Source organism: Ruditapes philippinarum, unplaced genomic scaffold (genome assembly GCF_026571515.1).
Source record: "Ruditapes philippinarum isolate M1 unplaced genomic scaffold, ASM2657151v2 ctg2847_1_1_1_1, whole genome shotgun sequence".
Lineage (NCBI taxonomy): Eukaryota > Metazoa > Mollusca > Bivalvia > Venerida > Veneridae > Ruditapes > Ruditapes philippinarum.
The window spans coordinates 46,310-68,140 of NW_026858899.1; the positions used below are offsets into that span (position 1 = coordinate 46,310).

Below are 21,831 nucleotides of genomic sequence, written 5' to 3' on the forward strand. Positions count from 1 at the left end.
TAGCTCTAGTTTTTTTATTTGAAAATTGTAATGGCCTAAGTGCTGGGGCTGGCGATAGTTTACTTTTTTGGTTAAGTTTGTTTCATTAACTTTAATATTACCTGAGGTTACCTGTCACTGTAATAATTATAGGTCAAGGTCACTGGTACATTGCAAAATATAAAATGGGTTATTTCATTTGTGAAGGTATAAAAACACAGCTAAAATTTATTCAAGGCAATATTTACAGTCATTTCTTTAATAATATGTTTTATTATTACTTTATTATGTCTGACTTTTAATATTACATTTGTGAAATATGTAAAATACATGATTGACATGATGTATATTGTTTGGTGATAACATAAGTTAACTCACTGAGTGTACACATCATATACAACTATAAACATAAGAGACTATATAAAAACACACATAGTATATAATGTATTTAAGTTGAACTTCCTGTCCATGTACGTTTTGATCTGACATAAATATTTCATATAAAACCTCTTGTAAATGATATCCTTTACTGGTTTCCTAGCAGTTTCCAGCCACAAATCACACTTTTTAACAAATAAAATAAAAATCAGTCTACGGAGGGGTACAAAACTTTGACAGGACAAAGTTAGGTACATGTCCAGCATTGCCATGTGTTTAATGTTGCACTTTTATTTTACTTTTTAATTTGAATATAGGCCTGAAATGTAACATCTTTTTTCACCTATACTTAAAAATTCATAGCAGTTTTCCGGACCTTTTTATTTTGAATATAATTCAGTACCATAAAGCAATATTAAGAAGATTTTATCAGACAAACATAACTTTTCAACCTTTTCCGTGTCGTCTGCAAAAATATTTTCCGAAGTATTGCTTTACCTAAAATGGAGTCTTAGTTATTGTGCATGGATATTCAAACTAGAATTCCCCAGGTTTTGCTTATTTTTGAATGTCGCAAGTTCTCTTATGTAATTTTTAATAACAGGCAAAACTTCAAAACATATAAATTGCTGTACTATTTTAAAAGCTGTTTAGCATAGAAAACAAATGTCTCTCGGATTGATGAAGTAATGTGGATGCCTCACTGGTAAATATAGACGGTACTGGACAATGATAAACGGCCGGAAAACGCTAGGAAACCAGTATAGCTTCTTACTGATACCATAGGCATAGATAAATGGAAAAGGGGACCTGGAGAGATGTCCTACCCAAACTAAGCCTCCAATCCCCATACTTTCCCATATTTCGGAACATTTTTGAACATCAATATCATCATCGGAACGAAATGGATGAAAATATTTACTAACAATAAGCCAAAATATCTTACAGAATTAAACTCTTTCACAGTGGCAAGATGGGGATTCTTAGAGAGTAACTCATGCATCAGATGATATTCCGCAGCTGAACATTTCACGAGCCAATCTTTCTCTACCGGACTGAGCTGAAAGGAAACAAGTATTTATTTATGTCAGTAAAACATTTCTACTGAACTGAATTGACAAATTAGCTTTTACAAAGTTCAAATCACATATCAATTGTTATAAATAATTTTGTTTTCAATTAGCATCCTATAAGATTCAATTAGGTATCCATTCTAATAAGACTGAAATATATGTACAAACCTGACACTTATCACTCTAATACACTGAAATACAGTCAAACGCATATTAAGCGACCGCGCAAGGGAAACACCCAAAATGGTCGCTTAATTAAACGGTCTCTTAAGACAGTCAGCATGATATAAGTCAAACTTTATAAATGACATCTTTTTTAATGTGTTGGGAATGTTTTTCAACTTCATTGTTATATAAATCAAATGTTTAATAATAACTACGCTCCGATAATCTAAATGGATGCAAATGTAAAAAATAATTTCTGATATTCATTAACAAAACAGTTTTGATCCATTACGTATATACATGTTTGACATTTTTTCCAGAATTTTTTAACTTCTCCGTTGTTTTTCCTTGTCTCCAACACGAAACCCCTATTAGTGAAGATGTTTATTGTTCTTCATTTTTTCATTTGAAATAAACAAACTACATTTAATTGTTACGATTAATTTAATGGCTGATCAAGTTCAAGGTCAATTCAATGCAGTCTAAATGTCAACAAGCGAAGCGTATACACCATCTCAGTAGGGGCGGAGCGTTGCATTGTTTATCCGATATTATTGGATAATACGCGCGTATACTTAACTTCATTTGCATACGCTAAAACAGTATGGGAAATAGAGTTTTTCACACGTTTATTTGTTGTGTTTTGATTGTTGACACTTGTGACATTACGAGATGGCGTTCTCTAAAAACACAATTACTTGACAGGTAAAAGTGGTCGTTTAATGAAAAGATTGATCTCAATTAGGTGACTAATTAGCGGTCGCTGGTCACGTTGAGCGAAAGTCGCTTAATACATTAAAGATATTGAGAGAAAAAGATCGGGGGGAATTTAAAGTGGTCGTTTAAGACAAAAGTCGCTTAATACATGTGGTCGCATGGGCAAGTTAGACTGTACATTTTTTAACCCCAAACAGACTGAAATACACACTTCCACTATTCAGACTGAAATACACACATTCACTATTCAGACTGAAATACACACATTCGCTATTCAGACTGAAATACACACTTCCACTATTCAGATTGAAATACACACATTCACTATTCAGACTGAAATACACACTTCCACTATTCAGACTGAAATACACACATTCACTATTCAGACTGAAAAACACACTTTCACTATTCAGACTGAAATACACACATTCACTATTCAGACTGAAATACACTCATTCACTATTCAGACTGAAATACACACTTCCACTATACAGACTGAAATACACACTTTCACTATTCAGACTGAAATACACACATTCACTATTCAGACTGAAATACACACTTCACTATTCAGACTGAAATACACACTTCCACTATTCAGACTGAAATACACACTTCCACTATACAGACTGAAATACACACTTTCACTATTCAGACTGAAATACACACTTCCACTATACAGACTGAAATACACACTTCCACTATTCAGACTGAAATACCAACTTCCACTATTCAGACTGAAATACACCCTTCCACTATTAAGACTGAAATACACACTTCCACTATACAGACTGAAATACACACTTCCACTATTCAGACAGAAATACACACTTCCACTATTCAGACTGAAATACACACTTCCACTATTCAGACTGAAATACACACTTCCACTATTCAGACTGAAATACACACTTCCACTATTCAGACTGAAATACACACTTCCACTGTTCTTCCACTATTCAGACTGAAATACACACTTCCACTATTAAGATTGAAATACACACTTCAACTGTTCAGACTGAAATACACACTTCCACTATTCAGACTGAAATACACACTTCCACTATTCAGACTGAAATACACACTTCCACTATTCAGACTGAAATACACACTTCCACTATTCAGACTGAAATACACACTTCCACTATTCAGACTGAAATACACACTTTCACTATTCAGACTGAAATACACACTTCCACTATTCAGACTGAAATACACACATTCACTATTCAGACTGAAATACACACTTCCACTATTCAGACTGAAATACACACTTTCACTATTCAGACTGAAATACACACTTCCACTATTCAGACTGAAATACACACATTCACTATTCAGACTGAAATACACACTTCCACTTTACAGACTGAAATACACACTTCCACTATTCAGACTGAAATACACACTTCCACTATTCAGACTGAAATACACACTTCCACTATTCAGACTGAAATACACACTTCCACTATCCAGACTGAAATACACACTTCCACTATTCTGACTGAAATACACACTTCCACTATTCAGACTGAAATACCAACTTCCACTATTCAGACTGAAATACACCCTTCCACTATTCAGACTGAAATACACACTTCCACTATACAGACTGAAATACACACTTCCACTATTCAGACTGAAATACACACTTCCACTATTCAGACTGAAATACATACTTCCATTGTTCTTACACTATTCAGACTGAAATACACACTTTCACTATTAAGATTGAAATACACACTTCAACTGTTCAGACCGAAATACACACTTCCACTATTCAGACTGAAATACACACTTCCACTATTCAGACTGAAATACACACTTCCACTATTCAGACTGAAATACACACTTCCACTATTCAGACTGAAATACACACTTCCACTATTCAGACTGAAATACACACTTCCACTATTCAGACTGAAATACACACTTTCACTATTCAGACTGAAATACACACTTCCACTATACAGACTGAAATACACACTTCCACTATTCAGACTGAAATACACACTTCCACTATTCAGACTGAAATACACACTTCCATTGTTCTTACACTATTCAGACTGAAATACACACTTTCACTATTAAGATTGAAATACACACTTCAACTGTTCAGACCGAAATACACACTTCCACTATTCAGACTGAAATACACACTTCCACTATTCAGACTGAAATACACACTTCCACTATTCAGACTGAAATACACACTTCCACTATTCAGACTGAAATACACACTTCCACTATTCAGACTGAAATACACACTTTCACTATTCAGACTGAAATACACACTTCACTATTCAGACTGAAATACACACATTCACTATTCAGACTGAAATACTGAAAGACACACTTCCACTATCAGACACACACTGAAATACACACTTCCACTATTCCAGACTGAAATACACACTTCCACTATCCAGACTGAAATACACACTTCCACTATTCAGACTGAAATACACACTTCCACTATTCAGACTGAAATACACACTTCCACTATTCAGACTGAAATACACACTTCCACTATTCAGACTGAAATACACACTTCCACTATTCAGACTGAAATACACACTTCCACTATTCAGACTGAAATACACACTTCCACTATTCAGACTGAAATACAAACTTCCACTATTCAGACTGAAATACACACTTTCACTATTCAGACTGAAATACACACTTCCACTATTCAGACTGAAATACACACTTCCACTATTCAGACTGAAATACACACTTCCACTATTCAGACTGAAATACACACTTCCACTATTCAGACTGAAATACACACTTCCACTATTCAGACTGAAATACACACTTCCACTATTCAGACTGAAATACACACTTTCACTATTCAGACTGAAATACACACTTCACTATTCAGACTGAAATACACACTTTCACTATTCAGACTGAAATACACACTTTCACTATTCAGACTGAAATACACACTTTCACTATTCAGACTGAAATACACACTTTCCACTATTCAGACTGAAATACACACTTCCACTATTCAGACTGAAATACACACTTCCACTATTCAGACTGAAATACACACTTCCACTATTCAGACTGAAATACACACTTCCACTATTCAGACTGAAATACACACTTTCACTATTCAGACTGAAATACACACTTTTCCACTATTCAGACTGAAATACACACTTCCACTATTCAGACTGAAATACACACTTTCCACTATTCAGACTGAAATACACACTTCCACTATTCAGACTGAAATACACACTTCCACTATTCAGACTGAAATACACACTTTCACTATTCAGACTGAAATACACACTTCCACTATTCAGACTGAAATACACACTTCCACTATTCAGACTGAAATACACACTTCCACTATTCAGACTGAAATACACACTTCACTCATGTTTTAAGGCATGTCTACTATACAACTCTATATAAACTATGTGACCCTAATGAGTTGACCATTTTGGCCCAAGGGCTTGATTTAAATCACTTTTGTACAAGGCAAATGCCACATGCAAAATTCATGTAGCTAAGCTCTGGGCATTGTAGGTTTAATATATATGTTTTCCTATATAAGTCTACATAAACTAACTACTCCTAGAATAGGGTCATTATATAATCTGTAGGACTTAAAGGTGATGCTACATGCCAAATATCTAAGCTCTCAACAATCCAGTTGTTGAGATTTTTTTTAAGATATCACTTTTAAAGTCTATTTCGAGCCTTTCTGATATATTTGTGAATCAGACTGGAACAATTTATTGTAAGCTTGCAGATGGCCATGTAAGGATAACACTTATGAAATTTGGTCAAAATCCTCTTATGACACACAACATGCCATCACAAAAGCTAACCTCTGGGCATTTTATGCTAAGGGGAGCTAAAAACTTCTAAAATTCTTTATAGTTAAAACTTATTTTGTTTCATTTAATGCAGACAACTGATGGCTTTTGGCAGTACAAAAATCTTTAATTTTATATATTAATATAACATAAAATGATATATACTTACAGGAGAGTAACTATCAGAACTGGAGTCATCACTTTCAGGGTCTCGAGCCTGAAACATCAAATCATACAATGGTTAGCTAAAGATATAGAATCCCATTCTATAAAATATGAATATAACATACAATATGGGAGACTTACTGTGAAATACTTGTTATAGAAGGAAAAAAGCCCTGAGTATTTAATCTACAGGTCACACACATGATATAAGCTGGTTAAATCTGACGAGACTTTATCTTATCTTAATGAAGTATCTTGAAGATTAATAGTTATAAATAACGGTTTTTAATTGTTTACTTCAATTGTTTATTAAATCTTAAAATGTTTCTGAAAATAACATCATTTTTAGGGATGGCAACCAATACCAAAACTAATACTTGAGTACTCTGCCATTTTTCTGATCGATTAATCAATTACTTGGATGATTTTAAATGATCTTCAAAGTTTTATCACACAATATCAACACCGTCGGCATGCTACTTTCGTTTTCTAGTTAAATTCATAGAATTTGTAACTATAAATAGCACTGCAAGGGAGGTAACTTAGAATAACCAATAAACAAATATTACAATTAAATCAACAACATTATATTTTATAACGTTTTAAATAATGTACAATTTAAGGTAATTAAATATCATCAGAGACCGAATGACATAAGCAACACAGGTGTTCTATCCCATGTGCGTTTCAAACTGTTGATCCCCTTGTTAAATTTACGTTAACATATTCGCACCTCTGCAAGAATTTTTTAACGATTTAACAGGTATTTTTTCAAATTGTCAATATAAAATTGGCAACGAATTTCATTATTAATTTGAATGTTGTCAATTTAATGAAGAAAGAAAATGATTTCTGAAAAAAGTCTATTATCAATGACCAACATTTTTAAACTAGAAAATATTATGTGTATTAAAACCAAGTCTCAATGTCTCAAGTTGTGTAAACTTGTAAAATGTATTATTCAAAAGATAAGAATTTAACTATAAACTGGAAATACTTATGTTATAGCTATTACATTACGTTAAATATAGAAATTCTTAATTTGTAATTATTGATTTGCACGTTTGGTTTGTGATCCTTTGTAAGCCTCGAATGTTTATATCATATATTGTAAATTCCTCATATTTGCATGTTTAAATGTATTGAGAGAAATGAAGATTATGTTATGTTATTATGTCATGTTATTATGTTATGAAGCTACATATACATCTCCAAATTTCTGCACTTACCTTTCTAAATTGCAAAAACAATAGAGATTATACATTTTTTTCCGATTAATCGAACATCAATTTTGTAAACCAATATTCGGACGTTCGATCAAGTACTCTGTTAACTGGTTACTCGTTGCCATCCCTAATCATTTTTCATTAACTTTCGATAATTAGAATATATATTGATATAACTACTGACTATAACTGTACCAAACCTTTTTACAGAAAAGAAAACAACATACCTTCCTATGTTCTTTTTTACGGACAGCGCCAAGGTTTGAGGATGAGACTTTTTGTATTTCAGACTCCGATTCTATCCGGTTCAAATGTTTAGCTCTCTCTTTCACACTTAAAACAGATGCATTGTTGTCCTCTTCTTGACCCACTGATGACTGAAATCATATTGTTTTTTGTAACTTTATTTGTATTTCCAAGATTAAACACAAGTTTTCACAGTATCTATCATAGGACCGCATATTTGTAACAAGGATTTTCATTGGATAATCTTGATGTCACTATACTGCGTACATGACCATTTCGAGTTTATGAACTAACTTCTCCATGTATTTCAAAGATGTAAATCTTTGACAACTGCAAGCTGAAGTTCTATAAATTTACAACCATATACATTGTAAACTAATAATTCAAGGACATATAAACTGTAAACTAGAACTGTGTCCAAAGGACACGGATGCCCCCACTGACAACATATACATGGTATATAGTGAAAAAATCAACAAAGGGCCATAATTCTGTTAAATTTGGTCGCAGCAAAAAATCCTTCCTTTACTTCCATCTACACATTAAGGTTGTTCATCCCTTGAAGTTTAAGCAAAATCTGCCATCCGGTTTAAGAGGAGCTGCGTTCACAACATTTCTATACTGGTTGAAGAGATAACTCCGACACATATATAAACCCGACACTTGGTATAATTTTTTTATTCATCTTTTTTTGTCAACAAACAAGCACATGGTCTCCTAGTAATAAAGGAGAAGGACAGACTGTGATGAGATTTTTAAATTTGGTAAACTTTTAAATGTGTTTATGTTGACCACAATTTTTTGTTACAAAAACAGCCACAAAACGTTCTTTTTACTTAACTTCCAGATGGTAGTTAAGACTTGTCTTGAACACAGGGTAGTGACTTGGGAAAATTTCTTTAAAAATTTGTTAAATTATCAATAAGGCATAGTTAAAGCCTATTATATGTTTAAATAAATAATTTTCAAGCTAGTATTTATTTTACAATTAAAGTGTTGACTTTATCTACTGTCCAGGGTCAAAAAGACCATGTTTCGGATACCTTATTCAAGACCTTAAGGAAGTACCAGTTTCCATTTCAAGAAAGGAAATTTGCACATGATTATAAATGTTTGAACCTAACTTTGTTTAGGTGGGTAAAAATTTAAAATATACATGGCCCTGAGGTCGCTCACCTGTATATAGGCCCCCCCACCCCTGGGCCAATTTTTACCCAAGGGCTTTTATTTGTTTATTTGAACAGACTTGGTAGACACCCATAAGAGGATGTTTCATGCTAAATATTTAAGTTCTAGCTCATTGGGTTTTTTAAAAGAAGATTTTTAAAGTTTTTACTATACACATATAGTTAAAAACAATGACACCCTGGGGCAGGGCCAGTTTTGACCCCCGGGCTTTTATTTGAACAAACTTTGTAGATATATACATAAAGATGTTTCATGCTTAATATCTAAACTCTAGCTATTTGGGTATTTTCATAGAAGATTTTTAAGTTTTTGCTATACACATATAAGGAAAATCAATGACCCCCCACCCCCCGGGCAGGGCCAGTTTTGACCCTAGGGCTTTTATTTGAACATACTTGGTAGACACCCATTAGAACATGTTTCATGCTAAATATCTTAGCATCTTAGCTCTAGCTCTTTGAGTTCTTAAAAAGAAGATTTTTTAAGTTTTTACTATATGCATATAGGAAAAGTCAATGACCCCCTGGGGCTGGGTCAATTTTGACCCCAGGGCTTTTATTTGATCAAACTTGGTAGACATCCATTACAAGATATTCATGCTAAATATCTTAGCTCTAGCTCTTTGGGTTCTTTAAAAGAAGATTTTTTAAGTTTTTACTATATGCATATAGGGAAAATCTATGACCCCCTGGGGCGGGGCCAGTTTTGACCCCAGGGCTTTTATTTGAACAAACTTGGTAGACATTCACTAGAAGATGTTTCATGCCAAATATCTAAGCTCTAGCTATTATGGTTCTTTAAAAGAAGATTTTTTAAGTTTTTACTATATGCATATAGGGAAAAATCAATGACCCCCCGGGGGTGTTGCCAATTTTGACCACAGGGCTTTTATTTGAACAAACTTGGTAGAGACTCACTAGAAGATGTTTCATGCTTAATATCTTAGCTCTAGCTCTTTGGGTTCTTTAAAAGAAGATTTTTTAAGGTTTTACTATATGCATATAGGGAAAATCAATGACCCCCTGGGGCGGGGCCAATTTTGACCCCAGGGCGTTTATTTGAACATACTTGGTAGACATTCACTAGAAGATGTTTCATGCTTAATATCTAAGCTCTAGCTCTTATGGTTCTTTAAAAGAAGATTTTTTAAGTTTTTACTATATGCATATAAGGAAAATCAATGACCCCCCTGGGCGGGGCCAATTTTGACCCCAGGGCTTTCATTTGAACAAACTTGGTAGACACTCACTAGAAGATGTTTCATGCCAAATATCTTAGCTCTAGCTCTTAGGGTTCTTTAAAAGAAGATTTTTTAAGGTTTTACCATATGCATATAGGGAAAATCAATAACCCCCTGGGGCGGGGCCAATTTTGACCCCAGGGCTTTTATTTAAACAAACTTGGTAGACACTCACTAGAGGATGTTTCATGCTAAATATCTAAGCTCTAGCTCTTAGGGTTGTTTAAAAGAAGATATTTAAAGATTTTTCTTTCGGTTGCCATGGCAACCAGAGTTCTGCATGGAATTAAATTCTTTGAACAATTTTTAAAGGTGACCACCAAAGGAACATTCCTGTGAAGTTTGGATGAAATTGGCTCAGTGGTTAATGAGGAGATGTCATTTAAAGCAAAAGTTTACGGACGGACAACGGACGGACGACGGACAGACGGACGGACGCCGGAGGAAAAGCGATCACAAAAGCTCACCCTGTCACTTTGTGACAGGTGAGCTAAAAAGATATTTAGAAAAAATAGTGATTTAGTGACGGAGTTATCTCTCCAACCAGTATGGTATATAGTGAAAAAATTAACAAAGGGCCATAATTCTGTTAAATTTGGTCGCAACAAAAATTCCTTCCTTTACTACCATCTACACATTAAGGTTGTTCTTCCCTGGAAGTTTAAGCAAAAACTGCCATCCGGTTTAAGAGAAGTTGCGTTCACAAAATTTGTACATAGTATACAGAGAAAAAATCAACAAAGGGCCATAATTCTGTTAAATTTGGTCGCAGCGAAAATTCCTTCCTTTACTACCATTTACACATTAAGGTTGTTCATCCCTGGAAGTTTAAGCAAAATCTGCCATCCGGTTTAAGAGGAGTTGCATTCACAAGATTTTGGGACGGACGGACGGACAGACGGACCTCTGGACGGACGGACAAGTGCAACGCTATATGCTCCCACTTTGTGGGGGCATAAAAATCTTTGCAACAAATAATATAATGGATGGTAATCTACATTAGTTAATGACAATCTGCATGCCTCAAAGTTTGATGCCTTACCCACTCTGTCACAGATTGGCAATACACACATTCAAAGGTCATTCTTCAATTGAAACCATTACACAATGCCAGAATTTATACCATGCCTGTACAAACAATAACAATAATCTTTATCAAAAAGTTTACCAATGATCGCATAGAAGATGTTGATTGGCTTGACCCAAGACTTCCTGTATCATTAGATAACGTGGGTGAGGACAGGCGTTGATCAGTAGCTGATAAATTACCGTCACTCTTCACACGAGAGGGCGCTGCACCATCAGGTCGATCTAAATATAATATATATAAACACTTTTAGTTTTTCCCAAATTTTACGTGTGGGTTCTTATTATGAAACTTTGTGAAGAAAGATAATTGAAATTGTACATCTAAAAGTAAGGATATACATGTAAAGCCATTTAAAAATAATAACATCGAAGAAAATAAAGACACTGAGCATTTTTACATGCTGGATAAAATCATGTATAATTATTTATCTATTCTGATTCTTCAACCCTTTAAAGTCCAAACTTTTCATCATCAATTTTTAGCCTTGTGCCTTGTTGAGTGTTGTTTTTTTTTACCAAATTTGTTTGATTTTCTGACTTTATACGAAGTTATATCAAAATGGCATAACATGGAGGCTGTAGCAAAATTAAAAATGTCTATGGCAAAATTAATAAAATTTTAGCAAATGGTTTAAATAACAGAGTGAGCCATAATCAGTAATCTTCCGTAATCAACATACCTTGGGTAGTTACTGGGCCAGACGGAGGTTCTGATTGTGCCCTGGTATCAAATTTACCACCCCCGCCATCTTCTCTGTATTTCTTCTTTAACATCAGTATCTTCTCTTTATTCTATAAACATAAAACGTTACTATAACATAGCATATTATTGTTATCATTTTTTAAAGAAATTTTACCATCATTCTGTCAGCATTTGTCACATTTGAAGTATAAGAAGTTTATCTTAATATTCAGAACAAATTCCAGTACATACAGTATGTAACTGTTAGCAAAACATCAAGAATTCAAACCAAAAAAATGCTGCCCCCACTCCCACAAAAAGAAACAACAACAAAAAACAACAACTTCAAAAACAACAAGAATTTTATGGTTTGCACACTTAACAATAAATGATTCATCCATTAAAAGATCAAATATTATGCAAATTAGATTAGTTTATTTTGATCATGATAAGAGCATGGGGTTTATTTGATTCAGCCAGATTCAACATAATGAGGAAACATAATTGTGACCACCTTAGGGCTCAAACCCACAATCCCTGTTTTGAGTGGCAAACATGTCCATTCAGATTTACTTGATTTTTCCCCCCTGATAATCATTATATATTCACTTTTCTGAGAGTGAGATGCAATTTTCAATAATATTTAACCCTTTCACTGCCATAGGGACGGCCCTGTTTTTTTCGGCGTATTTGCCATATGGACGGCTTAAGCTGTTTCTATAATAATAATAGTAATAATAATAAATTATTGATAATAACGAGGGTTGTCCCAATATTCTGTGACAAGATTGATTAAAAGTTAAATAAAACAGGTACGAATTTGATATTTTAATATGTTATAAACCCATATAATTTAAACATTTTCACAAATTTTCATAGATAAATATCAACAAACAACAAAAATATGCCATAAACACCATGGCAACTAACTGAATGGCGGCGCACGTCCAACGTCAAAGACGGCGTTAAATCTATATCAGGCGCCTTTCTCAAATACTCTCAATGGCTTTCAACGCAATAATGGTACCTATAAATCGTCAATTTCTGACTTAAATAATGTGGTTGTTAATGTCTGTTGAATGTTTGGACGGCATACATTAATTTTTGCTACACGCGAACTTCCGGTCTCGTTACTCCTGTTTTTAGCTGTAGGAAATAGGCGACGAAGATCGGTCTTCCTATCCGTGTTTTCCTTATTTTCGCTTTTTGTAGAGCAAAAGTCTGGTTCCATCCATGCCTTTTGTACACAAGTGCTCAGAATATGTTGCTAAACTGTTATACAGTATTTGGTATATTTGTTGAAAATCCTACATGTGTCATCTCGAAATAGTCATAAAACTTGAGTGACATGTTGACTGCGCCGCAAATTCTTCAAACGTCGCCATTTTAACTTGCTTATTTTTTATGAGATATTTTCATTTATTCGTATCTTTATCATTTTTTAAGTTATTTAACTAAAATTTTCAGAGATAATTTAAACATAGCAACAGAGGAAGTCAACGTGACATTGTGCAGACACATCATCATATATTTGAAATATACGTAATTAATTTCAGCCTATTAATAACAAAATGTAAATTATTTGACGTGCGCCGGCAACTCAAACCAAGGTCGTTAATACTGAAAATTTCTAAGTAACTAGGGTAATTTTTTTGTAAATGATTTGTTGTAATGTTAAATTATAAACTTAAAGGTTATATGTGTGAATTATTTTCTATTGGCATTAAAAATGAACCGGCTATTAAATTTGTCACAGACTTTTGGGACAACCCTCGTATAATTAAATAATCATAAAAAAAAAGAAAATTATACCATTGACAATAATTATTATTATACTCACAGATTTGGAAACATATATAATTAGTATAATACTAATAACAAATAATAATAATTATATTAAATAATAATATAGTAATTTCTTAGAAAACCCTCTGGCAAATAGGTGATCAATAAAACAATAACCCTCTGGCAGCGAAAGGGTTAAGTGTATAAAACTATACTATTTTATATCTGCTATAATTATTTACACAATTATTGTTTTCATTTTGAAACACAAAATGCTTTCGAAAATACCTTTAGACTATCAACCATTAGACTATGGAAACAACATACATGTAAATTTACTGTTTATAAATTTTCACAAAAATATTTTCTATTTGATATAGATTTATATCCTTTTAAGATATAAAGATATCTTAACTCTTGTAAAATAAAATTTGTATTTAAGAGAAGTTCATCATTCACTCACGTCATCCATCTTTATTGTTGCCAGTGTATTGACAAAATTCTTGAACTTTTCCCTCATCTCATCTGAAAATACACAAAATTTTCATTTAACATCTAAATTAAATAGCAACTTAAAGTTTATATCAAAATAAACACAGAATGTTGGATTGTCCTATTCATTCATTTATTAATTTAATGATTTTCCTGAAGAAATAATTTGAAATAATAATAATTTGATAAAGAGGCATATTCGGTGTCCATCAACCAGACACCTTTTGAACATTTTTCCACGCAAATTTTTTTAATTTGAAAGCTAGAGATATAAACAAGAGGGCCATGATGGCCCTGAGGTCGCTCACCTGTATATAGGCCCCCCACCCCCGGGCCAATTTTTACCCAAGGGCTTTTATTTGTTTATTTGAACAGACTTGGTAGACACCCATAAGAAGATGTTTCATGCTAAACATTTAAGTTCTAGCTCATTGGCATTTTTAAAAGAAGATTTTTAAAGTTTTTACTATACACATATAGTTAAAAACAATGTCACCCCTGGGGCAGGGCCAGTTTTGACCCCCGGGCGTTTATTTTAACAAACTTTGTAGATATTTACTCAAAGATGTTTCATGCTTAATATCTAAACTCTAGCTATTTGGGTTTTTCCAAAGAAGATTTTTAAGTTTTTGCTATACACATATAAGGAAAATCAATGACCCCCCCCCCCCCCGGGCGGGGCCAGTTTTGACCCCAGGGCTTTTATTTGAACATACTTGGTAGACACCCATTAGAACATATTTCATGCTAAATATCTTACCTCTAGCTCTTTGAGTTCTTTAAACATGTTAAAAGAAGATTTTTTAAGTTTTTACTATATGCATATAGGGAAAATCAATGACCCCCTGGGGCGGGGCCAATTTTGACCCCAGAGCTTTTATTTGAACAAACTTGGTAGACACTCATTAGAAGATGTTTCATGCTAAATATCTTAGCTCTAGCTCTTTGGGTTCTTTAAAAGAAGTTTTTACTATATGCATATAGGGAAAATCAATGACCCCCGGGGCAGGGCCAATTTTGACCCCAGGGCTTTAATTTGAACAAACTTGGTAGACACTCACTAGAAGATGTTTCATGCTTAATATCTTAGCTCTAGCTCTTTGGGTTCTTTAAAAGAAGATTTTTTAAGTTTTTACTATATGCATATAGGGAAAATCAATGACCCCCTGGGTCGGGGCCAATTTTGACCCCAGGGCTTTTATTTGAACAAACTTGGTAGACATTCACTAGAAGATGTTTCATGCCATATATCTAAGCTCTAACTCTTACGGTTCTTTAAAAGAAGATTTTTTAAGTTTTTACTATATGCATATAGGGAAAATCAATGACCCCCTGGGGCGGGGCCAATTTTGACCCCAGGGCTTTTATTTGAACAAACTTGGTAGACACTCACTAGAAGATGTTTCATGCCAAATATCTAAGCTCTAGCTCTTATGGTTTTTTAAAAGAAGATATTTAAAGTTTTTTCTTTTGGTTGCCATGGCAACCAGAGTTCTGCATGGAATTAAATTCTTTGAACAATTTTTAAAGGTGACGACCAAAGGAACATTCCTGTGAAGTTTGGATGAAATTGGCTCAGTGGTTTATGAGGAGATGTCATTTAAAGCAAAAGTTTACGGACGGACGACGGACGGACGCCGGACGAAAAGCGATCACAAAAGCTCACCCTGTCACTTTGTGACAGGTTAGCTAAAAATTGACACAGTACAGCTAGGTTCTGCTCCTAACTAACAAACGAGTTTGTTTATTTCTAATTATGTTGACATTTCATTAGAGTCCTGTCGATGAGGGTATTAAAATTACCTAAATTGTCCATACTACAGTACCATGTGTCCGGACAGATATTACATGGTGTTGATTTAATCCAGATGAAAATGTTTTAATTTATCAATTTTAACATGATATTAAGCCACTGAACAAAGAAAAAATTTAATCAGGCATTTTCGGGGCTGTCGGGGTTTGATGGTTATCCGGTTTTGGTAGCCCCAACCAGTATAGATCTACTTGTTATTAAGGCCCCTATGGTTAAACGTTTCGATTTTCATGTGTAAATGTTAACGATATTTTTTACTGTTTAAATGAAATGACCATAATTATTATAATTGTCTTATAAAATTTCTTAATCATTGCCTGTAATCATGAATTCCATCAATTCTAATTGATTTATTCCAAAGTAAAAAACAGGAAATGGGTGCTCACAACTCTCCACATAGCATCACCGCTCGATAGCTTGTGACATAATACATTTTTGGTAAAGTATATTAATTTCTCCTTTGATCTTTCAAATGGGGTTACAATGCAGAAAATTTGTGGGTACTCCCTTACAATGAGCCTTGAAAATTATTAATTTATACATGTAATAGCTAGCTCAAAGAGCTGGCCAAAAGCTTGCAAAGCTAGCTTTACGGTAACATGAGTACCTGCTTGAAAGTGATGGTTTTGAAAACTTTTGCCGGAAGTAAGAAATAAACACACTGCAACTTTTTGAATAACAAGATAACATTAAAAACCGAAATTTTTTTTATTGAAAACAGATGCGTAGACGACAGGGAACCAGAATAAACAACGAATGGCACTTTTAAAACGAAAATGTAAAATAGAATTATTTTAACTGACTTCCCCTTTCAAATTATAATGTACAATAATTTCTGTCAATGAGTTCGCTTTGAGGTTTTGCCTTATTTTATATTAAAAAGAAAATAGGTTATCATTTGGCAACTCGAGTACTGGTTGGGGACCACCAACCGCACACTTTTTAAACATTTTCTAAACAGATTTTACAATTTTTAAGCTAAAGATCTGAAAATTGTACACAGTACACCAGGCCAAAAAACCCTACTTTGTAGAGGCCGATTATAGGCTGCTTCCCCAACAAAACTAGCCTCTTTTTTCCCCCCAGTTTGGTCCTCAAAACTCCCCAGGCTTTTGAAATTTCCCCTAGAATTTAGTACAAAATTAAATGATGGTGTTGAATAAAGGTCTTTTACCACCTTATTAGTATCAGGGCTCAAGCTAGGTTCAAAATTTAGGGAGAAGTCACTTCTCCCTCCAGCTGCTTTAGGGAGAAGTGGGGAGACTTTAGGGAGAAGTGAGAAGATTCATTTAGTATGTTATCGCAATTATGTTGACTCACTGTACATATCTTATTAAATGAATTTGATTTGTGTTACAACAGAATATATATTCAATTTTAATTTAAAAGTAGGTTGAAAGAAGTAATAAGAATGAGTATCATGTAATGCAACCATTGCATTAAATGAAGATAAAAAAGCCATAGTTGATTCCTATCATGGATCATATCATGGGTGGATTAACAGTTATTCCCTTCTGATTTACTATTAAAAAGCTTGCGCCGGACATTACAGTCAAAACTGTCTTATGTGACCCTACAGGGGACTTTCTTAAGAAGGTCACATAAGACAGGGAGTCTCTTAATACAGGTTTACAGTAAAACATCCAAACACTATTAAAAAGTTAAATAATACTAATACAGCATATACATTTAGTGTTAAAACATTTATTTATGATAAGAGCAGTAAAAGTGTGTACAGTGTTAAAATTGTATACATGTAAAATGCTATTTAATATATGATTGTAAAATTGATTATTAAAAATTAATGTTTATATATTTAATAAAGTTATTAAAATGTCAGAATTAAATTGTTTCTTTACCGTGTTAAAAATTTATACATTTAAGTCATTGATTTTCTCGTCACCAGTTGCATGTCTCCGACGTTTAGAATTCAATGGAACATCATTTTCAAAGTCCGAAATTACTTCCGATTTACGTTAACAAAGGTTTTTGGATTTGTGTTTTTCCAACACAAAGTTTTTCTGCCACTTTATACGCCGATATTCCTTTATCCAATTTTTGTAAGGCTTAATATTTCTGTGGAAGATCTAAAACAATACGTGTTTTCTTTCTTTCCGACATTTTTTTCAATGAAACAGGAAGTAGGAACAGAGTTATCTTTCATAACATAGTCGCTAAAAACAGTGCTTAGCCCGTTCCGGACCGTTCAAATCACGGTCGCTAGTCACGTAACACAGTGAGTCGTTTAATACAGTGCAACTTTATAGCCAAAATCGTTGGGCGGACCCAAATAGGGTCACATAAGACAGGAAGTCGCTGAATACAGTGGGTCACTATGGCAGTTTTGACTGTATATTCATATTCACTTATGTTGTAAAGAAAATGAAAGTAGATAACGAAAGAAACGATCTTTAATTTAACTTCATTTGTAATAAATACGGTTTAATACGCCGTCAATTTTATCAAATTTAACTCGTCGACAAAAAAGGTTATCATAACGTTCATTTAAAATTACCGTTACAGTTATATGTCGAGCGGTCCTCTTAATTCTGACAATCATTCGATAGTGAAAATTTAATTGACGTTTGATCCGTCCATCATAAATAATTGTTACAGGTAGTTGTGTGTTAGCGATTTAATGATTGGTTTAATAATGTTGCCTCGATTAAAACGTGAATTACGATTGGTTTCTCGCACGTATCAGTAAAATCTCACCGTGGGCGGAGTCTAATTGTTCCTCGAGTGTCTGTTAATTAGACTTTTATGACATGTTGGTAAATGGTAAACAAACGGATTAATGACATTTCGCGTTGATTGAGATGCATGACAGTCCCTTTTTCCGGCGGCGAGGGTAAACAAAGCAAACACACACAACATGTTATTCACAGTTATTGTTGGTAATTTTCAATAATGGATCAATAAAATCGGGCGACTTCATCTTCACTTTCATGTAGGATATCGGCGAAGTCAGACGGAATTCAGCGACTATTTCGCCCGAATAGCCCACTAGCTCGAGCCCTGAGTATTTCCCAGTGCTCTTTGCTTTTCTATTTTGAAGAACTTGTTAAAAGTTTGTGTTAAATTTGAGAACCCTTTTCCCAAAGTATGCCAAAATCACGTATACTTCCCCAAGAAAAAGGCTGAGGTCCCTTCCCCAAAAATGGTGTTTTGGCCATGGTACAGCTAGGTTCTTCTCCGAACAAACAGGAAAGTTTGTTTATTTCTGATTATGACAAAAATGTTGACATTTATATCTGAGGCCTAATATGAAATTAGGCAAAGCCTATGAATGGGGAAGTCGTTAAGAAATCCTTTCATTCTTTCCGTTTTAACGGTGTCATTCGATAATATGAAAAAGGCATTTAAGCCTCAAAGCGAGCTCGATGTACTTTTAACTTGAAATAGTATGAAATAATCGCTCATTTTTATTCAGAGTGCGTGTGACGTCACACTTACTGTGTTAAATATGGCTCCGCCCCTGTCGTTAAATGAATAACGAGTTTTGAAAACGTTAATAAAACTTTGTTTGTTTATTTTATTTTACTCTATAATTTTACTAAGCGAAATAAAGATTATTAAAAGTGAAATAAATGTAAAACTTTACACGTTTGCGACATTAAAATAGCTTACTTGATTTGATTGTTTTGCACGTGCTGTTTGGCGCTACATTGTGACGTCACGTAAACAATACTTTAAACGTCTGTACAGCGTTAACGACTGAATAAAAGATATTGATGTTCGGATTCATTTTCTTAGTTAGACCATTTTCTTTCATTCTAGATAGTTTTCACAACAAAATTCGACCAAAAATTGTTTTTATTTATCTGATTTTTCAAACAAAATGGCGCCTTCAATGGAAGCTTCCATTATATATTCTGGTTCCCTGTCCAATTATGGTTCCCATAGACGTGCGCGGGTGACCAGTCTACACATCCATTTTCAGTCAGAATTCCTTAGTTTTTATCGTTATCTTTAAATTCGAAAAGTTGCGATGTGTCCAATTCGGTACTTTGGACGAAAGTTTTGAAAACCATCACTTAGCAGGTACTCGCGTTACCGTAAAGCTCGCTTTGCGAGCAGGCCCTTAGGGCCAGCTTGTCGAGCTCGCTATTACATACACCGCTTCCGTTTTCACTCGGAACACTCGACTATTATTACTAATCCGAAAAGTTGAGATTTGTTCTGTTATCGCAGGCTTCGCGAAACTGCTGAAACATTTGCCTGACATTCGGTCAGACAAACTTTCAATTCTTGTCTGACCGAAAAAACTTTTGTCTGACCGAATTTTTTTTCCAAATATATGTATATGGTAATACCTTTGTGTTTTTTTAAAGACATAGGAACTTTTAAAGATTTGCAACACAATTTTATTCTCTTAAATAAAACATCAGTTTATCCAGATTGATGGACTCTGTCTGGAAATTTAAACATTCATGATCAAAATCATCATCATCATATGATCTTTATAAAATTTATGACACAATGTACATTTCATCTTTTTTTCTTCCTCGTTAAAAACCAACCACGAGCGGCCATTTTTCCATTTACCCACGAACTCGCAAAAAAATATCGGACCGGCCTAATTTTTGTCGGACATGTCCGACGGTCCGGCAACTTTCGCGAAGCCTGTTATCGGAATACCCCGCCTATTATCATTGACATACATTGTAAATGGCGGCGCCCGACTAGAACTGACACTGAAAATTTCATTGATAGGTATAGAATTCTATATATTTTTTAATTGTTTTTTATTTGATTTTCTTTTAAATATTCACGTGTAGTCTATAGCCGGGCAAGCCAAAGCCCGGAACCCGCTTCGCGGGCCCTGTCATTGACTTCCCCGTATGAAGGAGGGTATCAAAATTACCTGAATTGTCCACATTACAGTACCATGTGTCCGGACAGATATGTCCATGATGCTGATTCAATTCAATAATAGCATCAAATTGGTGTTTTAATTTTTCATTTTTAACATAATATAAAATCTTTCAATAGCAAATACTGAAGTTTTGGATATGCTATTATTTACTCTACAAATGATTACAGCTAGTAAAAGTGGTCAGGTATTGCACTCTTGACATCCAAATTTTCAATGTCAACATTCTTGAAAAAGACATTAAAATATTACCGTTCACGACAATTGAAATATGAAGTTATTGTTGATATAAAAGCGACTGATAGATCAATAACCACTGAACAAATAAAAAAGGCATTTTTGGGGCTGTCCGGGTTTGGTGGATGTCCAGTTTTGGTGGTCTCCAACCAGTACATGGTTGTATAGAAGTATAGAACATAAAAGTTTAAAAGAAATCGTTTTACCTGGGAGCCTTACTGGTTCTCAGGAAGCAGTGGTAGGCATGAGTTAACAGTGTCAACAGTATAGTTAGATCTGCTCTCAGTTAAAACTTATTAGAATATAGTTTATTATACTATCTAGTATAATATACTATCAGCCATCATGATTGACAATGAGCGTGTAACTTGAAATCTCAAGTTCATAATGATGAACAGAAAATTTTCAAATTATTTATCACTGCTCAAGTAAGTTAACATTAATTTTTGACTAAGTAAATGAATACCTCTTCTAGCAGGGTCATTGAGGAACTTTTTAAAGTGTGTAACCAAATCTGTATTTTTAACTCGTCCCCCATTAGCAATTAGAAATTCTCTGACACTTTTTTCCGTGAATTCAGTTGCCATTTTTATTTTATGCGGAAGTAACTACTATTGTTTACACCGTTTTTGTCTAAT

General features: G+C 34.0%; 1 protein-coding gene across 1 annotated transcript; it reads right to left on the bottom strand.

The window, feature by feature from the left end:
• Nucleotides 1-1,174: 1,174 nt before the first annotated feature.
• On the bottom strand, nucleotides 1,175-21,823 carry LOC132754612 (ankyrin repeat domain-containing protein SOWAHC-like). The gene is made up of 7 exons (XM_060745273.1): nucleotides 21,660-21,823; nucleotides 14,239-14,300; nucleotides 11,989-12,100; nucleotides 11,388-11,530; nucleotides 7,773-7,922; nucleotides 6,324-6,371; nucleotides 1,175-1,417 (listed from the first exon to the last, which is right to left on the bottom strand). The coding sequence occupies exons 1-7, from the start codon at nucleotides 21,778-21,780 to the stop codon at nucleotides 1,190-1,192; spliced, it is 864 nt and encodes a 287-aa protein (XP_060601256.1). The 5' UTR covers nucleotides 21,781-21,823; the 3' UTR covers nucleotides 1,175-1,189.
• Between the last annotated feature and the right edge of the window lie 8 nt (nucleotides 21,824-21,831).